Source organism: Bubalus kerabau, chromosome X (assembly GCF_029407905.1).
Source record: "Bubalus kerabau isolate K-KA32 ecotype Philippines breed swamp buffalo chromosome X, PCC_UOA_SB_1v2, whole genome shotgun sequence".
Lineage (NCBI taxonomy): Eukaryota > Metazoa > Chordata > Mammalia > Artiodactyla > Bovidae > Bubalus > Bubalus kerabau.
The window spans coordinates 116,523,015-116,538,476 of record NC_073647.1 but is presented as its reverse complement, the minus strand read 5'-3'; the positions used below and the strand labels follow the sequence as shown (position 1 = coordinate 116,538,476).

The following is a 15,462-nucleotide window of genomic DNA, read 5'->3' as shown; positions in this document are numbered from 1 at the left end:
ATTTAAATGCAGATTTTTTTTCCAGTGATAATCCAGAAATCTGTATACTCTGCCTTTCTTTATCTCTTAACCATTTTAAAGTTGAAGTATATTTAATGTACAATGCTGTGTTAGTTTCAGGTGTACATCAAAGTGATTCAGATATGTGTATATATATGCATATTCTTTTTCAGATTCTTTTTCATTATAGGTTATTACAAGATATTGAATATGGCTCCCTGTGCTATGCAGTAGGTCTTTATTGTTCATCTATTTTATATATAGTAGTGTGTATCTGTTAATCCCAAACAACTAATTTATCTCTCCCCCATCACTATCCCCTTTGGTAACCATAAATTTATTTTCTATGTCTGTGAGTCTATTTCTGTTTTGCGAATAAGTTCACTTGTATCATTTTTTATATTCCACATATAAGTGATATCACATAAATTTTTCTTTCTCTGTCTGACTTACTTCACTTAGTATGATAATCCCTAGGTCCATCCATGTTGTTGCAAATGGCATTTTCATTCTTTTTTTATGGCTGAATATACGTGTGTGTGCTCAGTCGCTTCACTTGTGTCCAACTCTTTGTGACTCTATGGACTGTAGCCTTCCAGGTGCCTCTGTCCATGGGATTCTCCAGGCAAGAGTACTGGAGTGGGTTGTCATACCCTTTTCCAAGGGATCTTCCTGACCCAGGGATTGAACCCATGTCTCTTACATCTCCTGAATTGGCAGGTGGATTCTTTACCTGCTGAGCCATCAGGGGAGCCCACATATATACACCACATCTTAAATTCGTTCATCTGTTGATGGACATTTAGGTTACTTCCATGTCTTGGCTATTGTAAATAGTGCTGCTATGAACATTGCTGTGCATTTATCTTTTTGAATTAGAGTTTTTTCTGGGTATAGGAGCTGGATTTCAGGATGATATGGCAACTCTATTTTTAGTTTTTAAGGAACCTCCATACTATTCTCCATAGTGGCTGCACCAATTTACATTCCCACCAACAGTGTAGGAGGATTCCTTTTTCTCCACACCCTCTCCAGCATTTATTATTTGTAGACTTTTTAATGATGGGCATTCTGGCTGGTGTAAGATCAACTACTCATTGTGGTTTTGATTTGCATTCCTCTAACAATCAGCATATTCAGCATCTTTTCATGAGCATGTTGGCCACCTGTCTTTGGAGAAATGTCTATCTAGCTCTTCTGCCCATTTTTTGATTGAGACTTTTTTTTAATATTAAGGTGTATGAGCTATAAAACAAATGATTTGCAAACTGATGACATACATATCACTCACATTACTCAATATATATGTCTTTTCCACTGTTCCAACATGAACAAATTATATCAAAACAAATCCTAAATTATTGCTACAGACTGGAAGGAACTGTTCCAGTAGTGACATTTTCACTGGGAACAGAAGAAATTAGCAGTGGTAGAGTACAGAGGTTAAGAGCATGGCATTTATTGTGGTTTTACCACTCACTAGCTATGTCACCTTAAGAAAAATTGGTAACCTTTTGATGACTTAGTTTTCTCATCTGGAGAGTAGGAATAATAAAGGTATCTACTTCATAAAGTGGTCTAGAGGGGTAAAGGAGAAAATGCATGTAAAATGCTTGGAATGGGGCTTAGGATCTGGCAAGCACACAGTAGACCTTGCTATTATTGTTAATCAGGCCAACAAAATGGCCTCTAACCACTAGTGGATGTGAAGTGTCAGTGTGCGGCCAACTCCACTGTCAAACTTTAGCTGGAGGAGGTGGCTAGTGGCTTAGTGGCTGTGCATGTACATGTACCAACACACACACACACACACTCATGGAATATTGTCTTATAACAAGGCTGTGTTTCACAGCCCTACTTTTTTGGCTTGTATATGATTTACCAACACAGATGATGTAAGAAACGTAGCAGCTAAACTGAAAGAAAAATCTGAAATTCTAATTATTTTTTGTATATAGTTAAGAGATAAATATGTCAGAAATTCTAAACACAGAACAGATTTCTACACTAAGAGTTTGAATTCATCCAGTGCCTGGCAGATGCTAATATTAAGATCACCTCACTGTTACTCAATTTAACATACAGACAGCACTCAAAATGCTGACTCTTCTATTATTGTTACATAATTGATATTATTCAAGAGATAAATAATAATCTCATTTATTATTTCTTATAATTAAGACGGGTGTCAGGTGGCTGAAATGAAGACCAGATCAGGAAGGGAATAGCAGCCAGGCTGGGGTAGTGATGAAATACAGATAGAGGGCTTTGAAAATTTCTTCTGATAAGGAACACAATGGGTTTGGTGGCTCTGAAGCCCAGGATAAGCCTGAGTTCTCAGACTCCTCACTGGAGGGACTGAAGGGATGGGGGTGGGGCAGGATGAGGTCAGAATGATGCCTGTATAGATCCTGTAGTCACCTTATAAATGCCTCACAGCAAGAAAAATGACTGGTCAGTAAAGAGGAAGACATGATTACAGAGATGCCTGCTTCTGCTCTCAAGATGAAAAAACTCTAGAAGCTAAAAAAAAGCATGTCTTTTCCAAAAAGACAAGCTGTCTTTTTAGTACAACTTGTCGCCATAATGGCCTCTTGTGTACAGTCTTTTATGTGCGTTCTTTCTAATCCTAGCAACAAGCTCTCGGCCAATAACGGCACTGGGAATCTCATTTTAAAAGGCAGCTGAAGAACAGAGAGGTGAGGGAAATTTTAAGGTGACGCAATAGCTAAGTATAGGAAACGGAATTCATAACGAGTCTGTTTGACGTCTGACCTATGCTCTTTTAACATTGCATACTGCCTCTTTATAGCCTATCTTTGGGATATACACATTTCCAAGCACTTCCATCCAATTACCATTTCTTAGAACATTCAGGTGGGTTATAGGTGTCCGGGAAGTTCTCCATCTTTCTTCATCAAAGGTGAGGCGGGGGCTTTGCCATTAACACACAGGCCTCATCTGCCTATCACGTCCCTCAACTCATGATCCCCTGTGGGCCCTCTGTGATGCACCCTGCCTAGGCCAGTCCCTGCAGCCTTCAGCAGGCTTGCCCCCTAGCCCTTCTGGCTGGACAGATTACCTTCCAGGTGTTGATTACCACTTGGAAGGCTGACTTTGACTCTTCCAGGCTGTTAGCCGAGTGCCTGCCATCCTCAGATGGCCAGATCACTTCTCTCAAGCCTGGAAAAAAAATTCTCCTTTCTGTTTCAAGTTTCCCTTTTTTAGCTTTTATTTTGAGGCTTGAGCAAGAGCCATTCCAGAATTGCAAAAGATAGTTTCCATGGTTCTACCAAACCACACATTAAAATCGAGACTCGGAACAGAAGCCGTATGCTGTTGTCCAGCTCCATGTGGGAAATGCCATTACTCTGCCAAGTCCCCAGAGATGACCTGCTCCTTGGGTGAAAGAGATGTCAGCAGGTGCGTGTTTATATGCCACACTCATTTCCCCAAACAAAAAGCTGTTCTACAGTCGCCTTGGAATTTTTCAAACACTAAAAAAAAGGTTATATATTAACCATCCGTACCCCCAGTCCATCTCTGCTTATGCCAAAGGGAGTGATTAAAATTTGCTGACAGCTTCGAAAACTATCAGAGAACTACCAGAATGGCCCAAGTTTAATAATTAACAAAGTTAACTGTGTCAGTCACCAACCAATCCTAAAATTCTGATTTTACCATTTTCCCCTTACTCAATAAGATTTGGCAGGACATGCAAAAGGGTCAGGAGTAAGTGGATGTGAATTTCAGATGCAACTGCTGTTTTGTGGGGAATATGTTAAAGTTTGTTCATTTAACACATTTATTAAGTGCTAACTAGGCCAGGCAGAGCTCTGGAGCTGGAGTTTGGGGGTTCTCCAGGAGACATAGAAACACTTCCCAGGGTTCCAGGGGCTTACAGACTAGTGGAGGAGAAAGTGATTGAACAAGAAATGACACTAAAATGTGAACAATTAAAAACTCAAGGAAAAGAACAAGACGGCAGAGGAGAGTTAAACAAAGGCATCTCAACCTATTTGGAGGGATTTGGGAAGGCTGTCCCCAGTAAATGACATACGAGCTAAGATTTGAGATTAACCAAGTTTTTTTCCGGAGAAGGCAATGGCAACCCACTCCAGTACTCTTGCCTGGAAAATCCCATGGGCAGAGGAGCCTGGTAGGCTGCAGTCCTTGGGGTCGCTAGGAATCAGACATGACTGAGTGACTTCACTTTCACTTTTCACTTTCATGTATTGGAGAAGGAAATGGCAACCCACTCCAGTGTTCTTGCCTGGAGAATTCCAGGGACAGGGGAGCCTGGTGGGCTGCCGTCTATGGGGTCGCACAGAGTCGGACATGACTGAAGTGACTTAGCAGCAGCAAGTGTTTTTCAGTTTCTGTTTCCTCATCTCTCTCATCAAGCTATAAAGACTGAAATATCTTCCTCCCAGTAGAGGAGGTGAGCACCCCCTCAACCAGTTCCATCCTAGGCATCCTCTCTTCTCTCTCCACTCTTGGTTTGGGTCATTTCACAGACTTCAGGGGCTTCAACTAAAACGTCTCTGTCACACAAATCTGTCAGCCCAACCTGTTCTTGGCACTTGCAGCTGCTAGACATCTCTCCCTGGGTGTTCTATCAGCACCTTCAATTCTAGATGCTCCATCTTTCTCCAAACCTGCTCTTCTGCACATTCCTCTTTTTGTAGATCATATTCCTGTCACTTGACATATCACTTTGTGAATGAAAAATCATTAGTGGCTATTCATTGACCACGTGTGTGCTAAGTCACTCACTCATGTCTGACTCTTTGTGACCCTCTCCTCTGTCCATGGGATTCTCCAAGCAAGAATGCTGGAGTGGATTGCCATGCTCTCCTCCAGGAGATCTTCCTGACCCAGGGATCAAACCCACATCTCTTATGTCTCCTGCATTGGCAGGTGGGTTCTTTACCACTAGCACTACCTGGGAAGCCCCCAACATTAGCCACTCAGTCGTGTCTAACTCTTTGCGACCAAATGGACTATAGCCCGCCAGGCTCCTCTGTCCATGAGATTTCCTAGGTAAGAATACTAGAGTCAGAAGCCATTCTCATCTCCAGGGAATCTTCCTGACCTAGGGATTGAACCTGGGTCTCCTGCATTGTAGGTGGATTCTGTACCATCTGAGCCACCAGGGAGCTAAATCTTTGGGTGATGACATACAAGGCTACCTACAACTCATCCCAACCCACCTCTGTAGCTTGGTCTCCCACAAGTTCCCCTCAATCCTCCACACTGAAGTTTTTTCTTTTTTTTTTTAAAGAATTTTTCCTGTGGAAAATTTTTAAAGTCTTAATTGAATTTGTTACAACATTGCTTCTGTTTTATGTTTTGGGGTTTTTTGCCTTGAGGCATGTGGGATCTTAGCTCCCCGACCAGGGACTGAGTCTGCAACCCCCTGCATTGGAAGGCCAAGTCTTAAACCATTGAAACACCAAGGAAGTCCCTGTGCTAAAGTTCTTATCTTTCCTAAGCATGAGAATATCTCACATATTTGTGATTTAAGCTATTCTTTAGCTTCAGATACTTTCTTCACCCAGTCTCCTGGTGAATTCATATCCATTCCTTAAGATCTACTTCACCATCCCTGTGAAGTCTGCTTGGATATTCTCAGGCAGAGTTCAACATTCACCTAGAGTTCAACATTCACCTTTCCTATAACCTTCAGTAGGAGGTCCTAGGAAAAGGCATATATCATAGGTCATTAGTACCACTCGTTCACAACTCTGCCTCCCACATCAGCTTGTGAGTACCCCAGGGGCAATGGCTCTGACTAACTCATCTTTCCTTCCCTTTTCGATAGGATGCGGGACAGGAAGCAAATATTCCTTGAATGAATGGATAATGAACTAATGAATGGACCTCTTTTGTGGCACCTACCACTTTCTACCTTGTATTGTCTTTGTCTGGATACCTCATCTCTTTTCCTAGACTGACAAATCTTCCAGGACAAGAAAAATGTGATCTAGTTTTGCATCCTCAACCACAGCCTGCCCTAATGTGTACTGTTTGAATAAATGAGCAAAACTCTTGTAATCCCTTGTGTCATACATATATCAGACTTTGCAAAGCCATTTTCACACACATTGCTTCACCTACCTTTTAGATGATCTTGTAATCTAGTGATTGTGTCATACATATATCAGACTTGGCAAAGCCATTTTCACACACATTGCTTCACCTACCTTTTAGATGATCTTGTAATCTAGTGATTGTGTCATACATATATCAGACTTTGCAAAGCCATTTTCACACACATTGCTTCACCTACCTTTTAGATGATCTTGTAATCTAGCTATGACTAGTTGGAGTTATCCTCACATAGCAGATAAAGCAATTGAGTAAGGCCTTGGAACCGTGCTTTCTCAGTTTTTAGAACAATGCCTATTCCATGTGACATTCTTGAGAAAAGGCAGATCTACTCACCAGTCCCTTGTTTGGAGAGTTTGGGAGTCAAAAGCAGAGATTCACCACTGCTTGTAAAAAAATAGCTAAACCCTTATCTATCCTTCCAGTATGAGTCTTACATGAATAATTTGAGTGAGCGTGAAGGTTTAGAGAATGAATCAGAAAAAAAAAAAATAAAGGGGGAAACTAAGAATTGGAACACGTTAGACATAGTTTGGGTAAGAAAAGGACTTTGAAGGCCTAGAAAGAGAGGTTTCCTCTTCCGTAAGATGGGAGTGCTGTGCAAGGCAGCACGGACACACACCGAGTTCCTCTAGGAGAAATGATGTCTAAAATACTGAATGAAAATGGAATCTATATAGCCAGAGCCCACCACAGCATGCTGTTGTACTTAAAGCATCTGTAGCCCTGTGCACAGAGCCTGGCATGGGTGAGCTAGGGGAGGGGGTGGGGGGACCCGGCAAACAGAAGGGATAGCCTGAGATCTGACTCAAAGGTGAAGAAAGCTGGAATGGAGGCATGGCATCCAACATCCAGCACCTTGCTTTCTTTACCTGCCACAAGAGAATCTGAGCGCCTCTGCCCTGCCTGCCCAGCAGGAAGCAAGTTGGAGGCCGGCTCCTGACGTCTGGTTAGGGCACGTCTTAGTCAACACAGTGGTGGATTTTGGAGGTGTCCTCATAATTGCTCAAGTATCAGGAGGTCCTGGGGGTTGGACCAAAGCATTCTCAGGGGTCTGTGAGACAGGCTGTTCTGGAAGCATCACTTAATATTCCACTGACCCCTCCCCATAGGATCTGGCTGACTTTCTTCAGAAGGTGGGTTCCCCCGCTGACCCCATCCATCTTCTGGTGTCTGTTTCTCGAGGCCCAGTCCCACCTCCCTTCCCCGTGTGTAAGAGGGTACTTTCTGTCCCCCATCCCTTCTAAGCTTTTTGGCCACCCTGCACTGAGTGTGGGGGCGAGGAGAAGAAGGGGCAGAAGGAGAGGAGACATTCGACAAGAAGGCATTTGACAAGAAGGCCCTGCAGCCGCAGGTAGACCCATGGAAATCGTGGAATCAGAAAGAATCAGGGTCAGGAGGGTCGATACCCCAGGGTCCAATCCCTTCTTTTTGAACGGGAAGCTGTTCAAGGTCGTTTTCCTGGTTCCAGAATAACAACACGTCGTGGTCCGTGCCTGCTCTGAGTGAGGAGGGTGTAGAGTGTCCAGGTCGGGCTGGAGCAAAAGGACTGACCTTTGCTTGGGGCAAGCGACTGACCTTTATGCCACCCCCGGTAAGAGTCTCTCCCCTGCCCGTTTTCTCACCACCACCACCCTCTGTCCCCGCCCCCCGGCGCTTTGAAAATTTCAGCAGTCTCAGGCTTGGCAGCTGTCCGGGGCAGAAGTTCAAAGTCTAGCCCCAGACCTTCAAAAGACATCCTCCAGATTCTGTCCGGGGAGGGGAGGGGGCCACCAAATCCTTCTCCCATTGAGGGAGGATTCTGTGTGCGACGCTTGGGACCCTCTAGATCCCCTCCAGCGCACGGAGAGTCTAGGGGCTCCGGGGGATACGCCGCCGCACTGCCGCCCCGCATGCCTCCCCGGGCGGCCACTTGTCGGAGCCTTGGGAGGGGGAAAGAGGGCGCGCAGCCGCCACTGACCTGAGATGCCGCCCCCCACCACGATCACGTCGCATTTGCTGCTCATGTTGCTCGCCCCTCTCCGGGCCACCCGGGTGCCAGCTGCTTCGGTGTCTGGATCTCGGCCCCCGCCTGCAGCGCTGCCCCCGCGCACTAGCGCCTCCGCCGAGCGCCTATATTGGCGGCCCAGGGCTTCGGGTCGCAGAGCCCCGCCCGCCCGCCCGCCTACGCGCCGGCGGGGCTAGAGCGCACCGCCCCCGTTCCCGCCCGGAGGTCTGCGGCTCAGATCTGGGGAGGGTGGACGCCAGGGCAGAAAGGTCACCCAGGGCCCCCAACAGTCCATCCCCAGGGCCACCACTCCCCGTTGGCCTTATGCGCTGCACGGTATTTTCCCATCAGCTTCCCTGGTGCGCTGTTCAGCTTGGGGGCTGGGAGGATGGCAGATCGGGATGTCCTCCTCCAGCACCTCAAATGACTCCCTGGAATGGAGCAGTAAAGTGAAGTGAAGTCGCTCAGTCGTGTCTGACTCTTTGCGACCCCATAGACTGTAGCCTACCAGGCTCTGAGGAGCCTCTCAATCCATGGAATTTTCCAGGCAAGAGTACTGGCGTGGGTTGCCATTTCCTTCTCCACGGGATCTTCCCAACCCAGGGATCGAGCCCGGTTCTCCCGCATTGCGGGCAGATGCTTTAGTGTCTGAGCCACCAGGGAAGCCAGTAGAGAAGGGCAAACATAATGTGAAGGCATTTCTGGTACCAGGCACCATCCTCAGCATTTTACATGCATAATTCCAGTTAAACCTTACAACAACCCATTTTATGGATGAGGAAAGTAAGATAAAGTCGTTAAGGAGGGGCAAAGACAAGAGAAAGAGTCAGAAATCATATAATAAACGAATCGCCAGTCCAGGTTCAATGCAGGATACAGGAAGCTTGGGGCTGGTGCACTGGGATGACCCAGAGGGATGGTATGGGGAGGGAGGTGGGAGGGGGGTTCAGGATGGGGAACACGTGTACACCCGTGGCAGATGCATGTTGATGTATGGCAAAACCAATACAATATTGTAAAGTAAAAATAATAATAATAATAAATTTTTTTAAAAAGTCAAAAAAAAAAAAAAAAAAACAATTTCCTGAGGGCTAGGAAGATTCTAAGCCCTACCTTGATCTGCTACCGGATTGTTATTATCTTGGCATTGTACTTGAATGGGAAATAGATGGGGAGAGAACGAAAACAGTGACAGACTTTATTTTCTTGGGCTCGAAAGTCACTGCAGATGGTTACTGAAGCCATGAGATTAAAAGATGCTTGCTCCTTGGAAGAAAAGCTATGATCAACCTACACAGCATATTAAAAAGCAGATACATTACTTTGCCAACAATGGTCCATCTAGTCAAAGCTATGGTTTTTCCAGTAGTCATGTATGGATGTGAGAGTTGGACCATATAGCTGAGTGCCGAAGAACTGATGCTTTTTTTTTGTATAGCAGAGTTTTATTAAAGTATAAAAAGGGACAGAGAAAGCGTCTGACACAGACATCAGAAGGGGGACAGAGAGCGCCCCCTTCACTAGTGTTAGCAAGGGAGCTATATACTTTTTAATTAATTATTACAATAAATCAAAAAATGTCTCAAAGTTGTAAAGATCTTACTAGATCCACTCTCATAATTTACATTTTAAGATAACAGGATTAGCCAGAAGGTTCTCAGGAAGAGAAACTGTCCTCAAGCAGGATATGTTGTTATATAATCCTTAGTACAGAGTTCAAACTGAGTTATTTGTTGTGTAATCATCAGTTCCGGGCTTAAAGAAAAAAATATTTAATGTGACTAAGACTAAGGAATGTAAGGAAAAAAAAAAGATGTTTTCCCTTTCCTCCTCCTTGAGAATTCCAGACCCCTATCTCCTCCTCAAGAGCCCCAGACCCGTTTCTCCTTGAGGACCCTGGACTTTTTATCAACCTGCCTAGGAAGTGACTCTCTCATTTCCCCTTTTTCTTTTAGGAAAATTATGTTGAAAAGGGAAAGGGGCATCGTTCTTATTCCATAACTACTTCCTGCTGTTGAAGGGCATCATCCCTCAATTGTTGAGGCAACATGTTCTCCTAAACCTCATATTGAGGGTTTCTGATCCAGAGGCCCCAAGTAATAGTTGGAGGAGGCTATGACACTTGTAGGAGCCTGGAAAACCATTTGTAACCTAAAAGTCTTCACACGGTTAGAAACAAACCCCATTATATAGTTACAGATGTAAGGCAAAATAGTCATTAAATCAAGTTAAAACCTAATCAAAATTAAAAGTTACATTATGTCCATAGTTACATCAGTCCATCTTAGGATTGCTAGATGTCATCAGATCAAGAAAAGGTGTCACATATGATTGTTGTTGGTAAAGGTATTCGCAGAGCTGAAGAAAGTCCTTTCCTTGAAGTGGAGAAATCCATCATGGGAAGCCTTCAATTGATGAGGAGGTTGAAAAGCTGAAAGCTGACTCAAATAGGTAGTTCTAAGGCTTTAGGACCGGAGAAGGCAATGGCAACCCACTCCAGTACTCTTGCCTGGAAAATCCCATGGACGGAGGAGCCTGGTGGGCTGCAGTCCATGGGGTCGCTAGGAATCAGACATGACTGAGCGACTTCACTTTCACTTTTCACTTTCATGCATTGGAGAAGGAAATGGCAACCCACTCCAGTGTTCTTGCCTGGAGAATCCCAGGGACAGCGGAGCCTGGTGGGCTGCCGTCTATGAGGTCGCACAGAATTGGACACGACTGAAGTGACTTAGCAGTAGCAGCAGCAAGGCTTTAGGACAGTCCTTTCTTCTTAGGGGCAGTTCAAGCCCTCATTAAAGCTATAGGTAAAGCTTTAAACTGTTTTGTGTTTCCTAAATTAGCTTACATGGATGTCTTTTAATAATATCATTAGCCTTTTCAACTTTTTCTGAAGATTGGGGTTTCCAGAAACAGTGTAAGTGATATTCTATTCCTAGAGCTTTCGATACCCCTTGAATTATAGCAGCTTTAAAGGTGGAGCTTCTTTGCTCTGAACTTTAGAGTTTAAGATCCCACTTACATCAAGAGAAGTCAGTACAGTAAAATTTTGCCCATTAGTAAACTTATGAGCTTTAGGCATTAGCAAAACAATAGTAACAATTACCCTTAAGCAAGGTGGCCATAGCCTGTTTTTTGTTTTTTTTTTTTTCTTTTTTTTTTTTTTCAGTAACAAACAAACTCTGATCCTGTGGGCAAGCTCAAAGTGGGAGCCTGCAAGAGAGCAGTTTGAAGAGCCTTAAAAGCCTTTTGAGTCTCTTGGGACCAAACCAGCTAGTGGGTTTGCGCCTGCTGAGTCTCAGTTACAAGTTTATATAAAGGCTGGGCAAGTCCCTATAACCTGGAATCCAAATGCAGCAATAGCCTGTAATGCCCAAGAATCCTCTCAATTGTCTTAAAATCATAGGTAGAGGATGATCTAATATAGGTTTAACTCTAGAAAGCATCCTTCAAATAAATGATTGAAAAATATTTGGCTTGTTAAGGAATTTCAGACAATAAAGTATAAGGTTTAGACACTTATTATTTGTATATCTTGAACAAGTCTCTATTTATCATTTGATTTTTTTTACACCCAAAATAGGAGTGTTGTATGGACTGTTAAGGGAATTAATAACCCCTGTTCCTTTAAATTTTCAATGATGGGTTTTAACCTTTCCTTAACACTTCAGGCTTTAATGGATACTGCTTTTGATGTGAAAATAGGTGAGGGTCATTGAGCTTGATGACGACAGAAACAATATTTTGTGCTTGACCCACAGTTTTTCCATCAGCCCACACTTTAGGATTTACATTTTGTTCAATTAAAACAGCAGGTTCCATATTTATGAAAACAGAGGCCTGGACCTTGCTCAGTATATCCCTACCCAGAAGGGGTGAGGGAGACTCTGGCAAGGTTAGAAACTCAAGAAAATAGCACAGAGTCCCAGTTTCAGGTTAAAGGATGACTGAAATAATAGCATTTGGGTTGTCCAGACAGCTTCATTATGGTAGTGGATCAGGAGGAAAGCAGACCAGGGGCTTTAGTGAGCAGAAAGTTGCCCCAGTGTCCAAAAGAAAATCGACGGGGCCCTGATAGGCCCTCCACAGTTATTAATACATGGAGTTTCTCAGGTGTTATTAGAATAAGGGCTTGTGTGGGGACCCCTGGGCACCTTCAGTCCCAATTGTCTTGAGATTCCACCTCTGGGGCCTACACCTCGGAGGGCAGTCTCTTCTCCAGTATGGTCTTTTGCAGACTTGACATGGAGCCAGGGGAAGCTTATAGATGCCTGAGGGCAATCTTGCTTGAGATGCCCCTCCTTTCCACAGTAATAACAAGTCCATCTCTTTTCACCTGGGTTCCTCTGGACATTTTTCCTCAGGCTGTTTCAGAGCAGATCTAACTGTCATTGTTGGGGCTTCAGTCTTTTTTCTGGTTCTTTTTTCCTCCTTGTATTCTCTATCATAATATACTATCTGAGCCAGCTGTTACAGTTTTTTTTAAAGACTGATTTGATCCAAACTCCTGTTTTTGTAATGTACAGCAAGTATTTGGAGTCAACTGAGTGATCTATCTTTTAAGATCATTTCTCCCTCTGAACTTTTGGGATCAACATCAGTAAACTTGCAGAGAGTCTCATGTAGTCTATCTAGGAATTTACCAGGAGTTTCTTCTCTCCCTGTTCTATGTTAACCAACTTAGCATAGTCTAAAGTCTCAGGATGTGCACTCATGTGAGTCCTTCAAGATTACACCTGACAAACTGGCTCTGTTATAGGAACTGCTTGGCTCCTAGTAAGGAGGAGGGCTATTTCGTGTTTCCTCTTTCCCCTTATCTCACGTTCAAGCCATTCATCTCCAAAAGTAGTAGCTTCTCCCAAAACTCAAATTTTCGAGTCAGGAGTCAATGTCTGTCCCAAGTAAGCATCTCTCCAAGTAAGGTCATAATGTAAACTTAGTACCATAAAGTCTCTGTGTACCTTTTGGATCCTCTTGATAGTCTTGACCATATATTTCTACTGAGACTGAGGCAACCCCTCCTTGAAGGGTGCCCTTATTCTCAGTCTGTTCAGTTGGGAGCCCCAGATACAGGGGCAAAGTAAGAGAACAGGAGGCAGCTGAAGGTTTCACACCCAAATTTGTACCCTTAGGACATAAGTCTTGCATGTCTCACAGAGAAATAAAGAGCAACACATTTGGCACTTGTACCCATTTCTCTGTTTTCTACAGAACTGGTCTAGTTGTAAAATAGTAATAATTGAGATCCTTCAACAGGTCAGCATTCTGCATCTTCCAAAGGATACCGTGGCCATTCAATATCACAGAATATCAGGTGTGTCTTTTTAAATTCTTGGGATCAAACTTGTCCCAGTTTTTTAAAAATACATTGTAAAGGAGTGGTTCTGAAACTGTTAGCTCCCATCTGTAAGAGAGAAAAAAGCAGCATCCACAGCTGTGGCTTCTTTCCACTGGAGGCATCTCTCCCTGCTCTAGATGGGGATGGAGACAGACTTTCCACTGAAGCTTTCCTCCCTGGTTGGACTTAGTCTGTCCCTTACCGATGCAGGTACCTTACTTGTCCCTTTCGGTTCTACCATCGAGGTGGGGTGGAGATGCACCAGAGGCAGACCTGATGGCATCCCAAATTGATTTAGTTTCATACCACCAAGACCTTTGATTTGATTTGTTCTTTTCTCTGATGCCACCCAGAGTGTAACAGAGTAGCTTTCCCATAAATGTTTCCTAAGCTAGGCCTACTAGGGGAAGCATCCATCTTTATGTGTGTCTGTGCACATTCCTGAGTACAGTCCTGACCACAGTAAAAGCGGTGAGTCATAAAGAGATGAACAACAACCAAGATGTCCCTTCTCTGAGAGTTGCCACACCAGTATATGTGATAGCAAAAGAGTTATTGAAGGGTCACCCAGGGAGGAAAAAGTGATTTTTCATACTCAAACTATTAGCGCCAATCCTTCCAGTTCATTTCCACAGATTCCACAGAAGAATTATCTAAGGAGTTGAGACAAAAGCCACCAGAGAGCCTCCCCTGATCCACTAACAGTTAGCACTACCAAAGGAAGAAGCCAGCTGTACTACCAATCTGGGATTCTTGACCTATGTTCTTAGAAACCTCATGCTCTCTAGCAGTGCTTCCATCCATATAGTTTGGAGGCAAAGTTATGACAAGGACTCATTTTCAGGTCGCTGGCCCCTGAGGTAGGCAGCCAAGAGAGATGCTGCTGAAGCTAGAATTCCACCTCATTCCCAAATGTGCTCCCAGCAAGTCTGGGTGTCACATGACTATTCCAAGCTTGGGGGTCTAAGAAATAGTACACAGTAATGGCATGGATCACAAGTTCCTCAGAAATCTATGATCTGACAGATTTGGTTAGTACTTCTAATTCCCCACACAATTATGAAATGGTCAAAGAGACCAGGAAAAGATGTCCAAGAAAGCAAAGTTCAGTCCACTTGCTTTGCCCATTTCTGGCTGCTCCCCCCACAGAGATGTTGGGTGTCTCTTGGCATTGGCAGGTCTGTATAAACCCCCAAAAAGGCTCCCCTTTTGGGGACTGCCTTCAGTCATTAAGACGCACTGCAAAACCGCAGAGCAGGACTCATCATTTGTTTCACGCAGGGCACATTATTCATTCACACAAGCACACTGTAGAGTTAGTAAAGTAAGGCAGAAAAATGCATATACTGAAAAAGCAGAGAGGCTAGAGCTCTGAGTGTTCTTACCTTGTCCTGAAGATCCCAGATGAGGCCCCAAGATGATAGCTTACGGTGAACGGTTTTGGATTTGTGATCTCCGCAGAAGAAGATTTAACTTCAGGACAAGGGACCAGACTTGATCACTCAAGAGCTTTTGTATAGCAGAGTTTTATTAAAGCATAAAAATAGACAGGAAAGCTTCTGACATAGACATCAGAAGGGGGAGAGAGAGTGCCCCAAATTGATGCTTTTGAACTGTGGTATTGGAGAAGACTCTTGAGTGTCCCTTGGACTGCAAGGAGATCCAACCAGTCCATCCTAAAGGAAATCAGTCCTGAATATTCATTGGAAGGGCTGATGCTGAAGCTGAAACTCCAATACTTTGGCCACCTGATGCGAAAACCTGACTCACTAGAAAAGACACTGATGCTGGGAAAGATTGAAGGCAGGAGGAGAAGGGGATGACAGAAGATGAGATGGTTGGATGGCATCACCGACTGGATGGACATAAGTTTAAGTAAGCTCCGGGAGTTGGTGATGGACAGGCAAGCCTGGCATGCTGCATTCCATGGGGTTGCAAAAAGTAAGACATGACTGAGCGACAGAACTGAACTGAACTGAACTTGAATGGGATCCTTAATCCTGCTCATGGGCTTCCCAGGTGGTTC

The 15,462-nt window shown here is 44.1% G+C and overlaps 1 protein-coding gene across 1 annotated transcript in view; it reads right to left on the bottom strand.

Moving 5' to 3' along the window:
* The window catches only part of MAOB (monoamine oxidase B), a 118,808-nt gene extending 110,621 nt beyond the window's left edge, over positions 1 to 8,187 (bottom strand). The window contains exon 1 of the mRNA XM_055564551.1: positions 8,072 to 8,187. Within this exon, the coding sequence (XP_055420526.1) occupies positions 8,072 to 8,117 (46 nt within the window). The 5' untranslated portion in view covers positions 8,118 to 8,187. The remainder of the gene's footprint in view (positions 1 to 8,071) is intronic.
* Between the last annotated feature and the right edge of the window lie 7,275 nt (positions 8,188 to 15,462).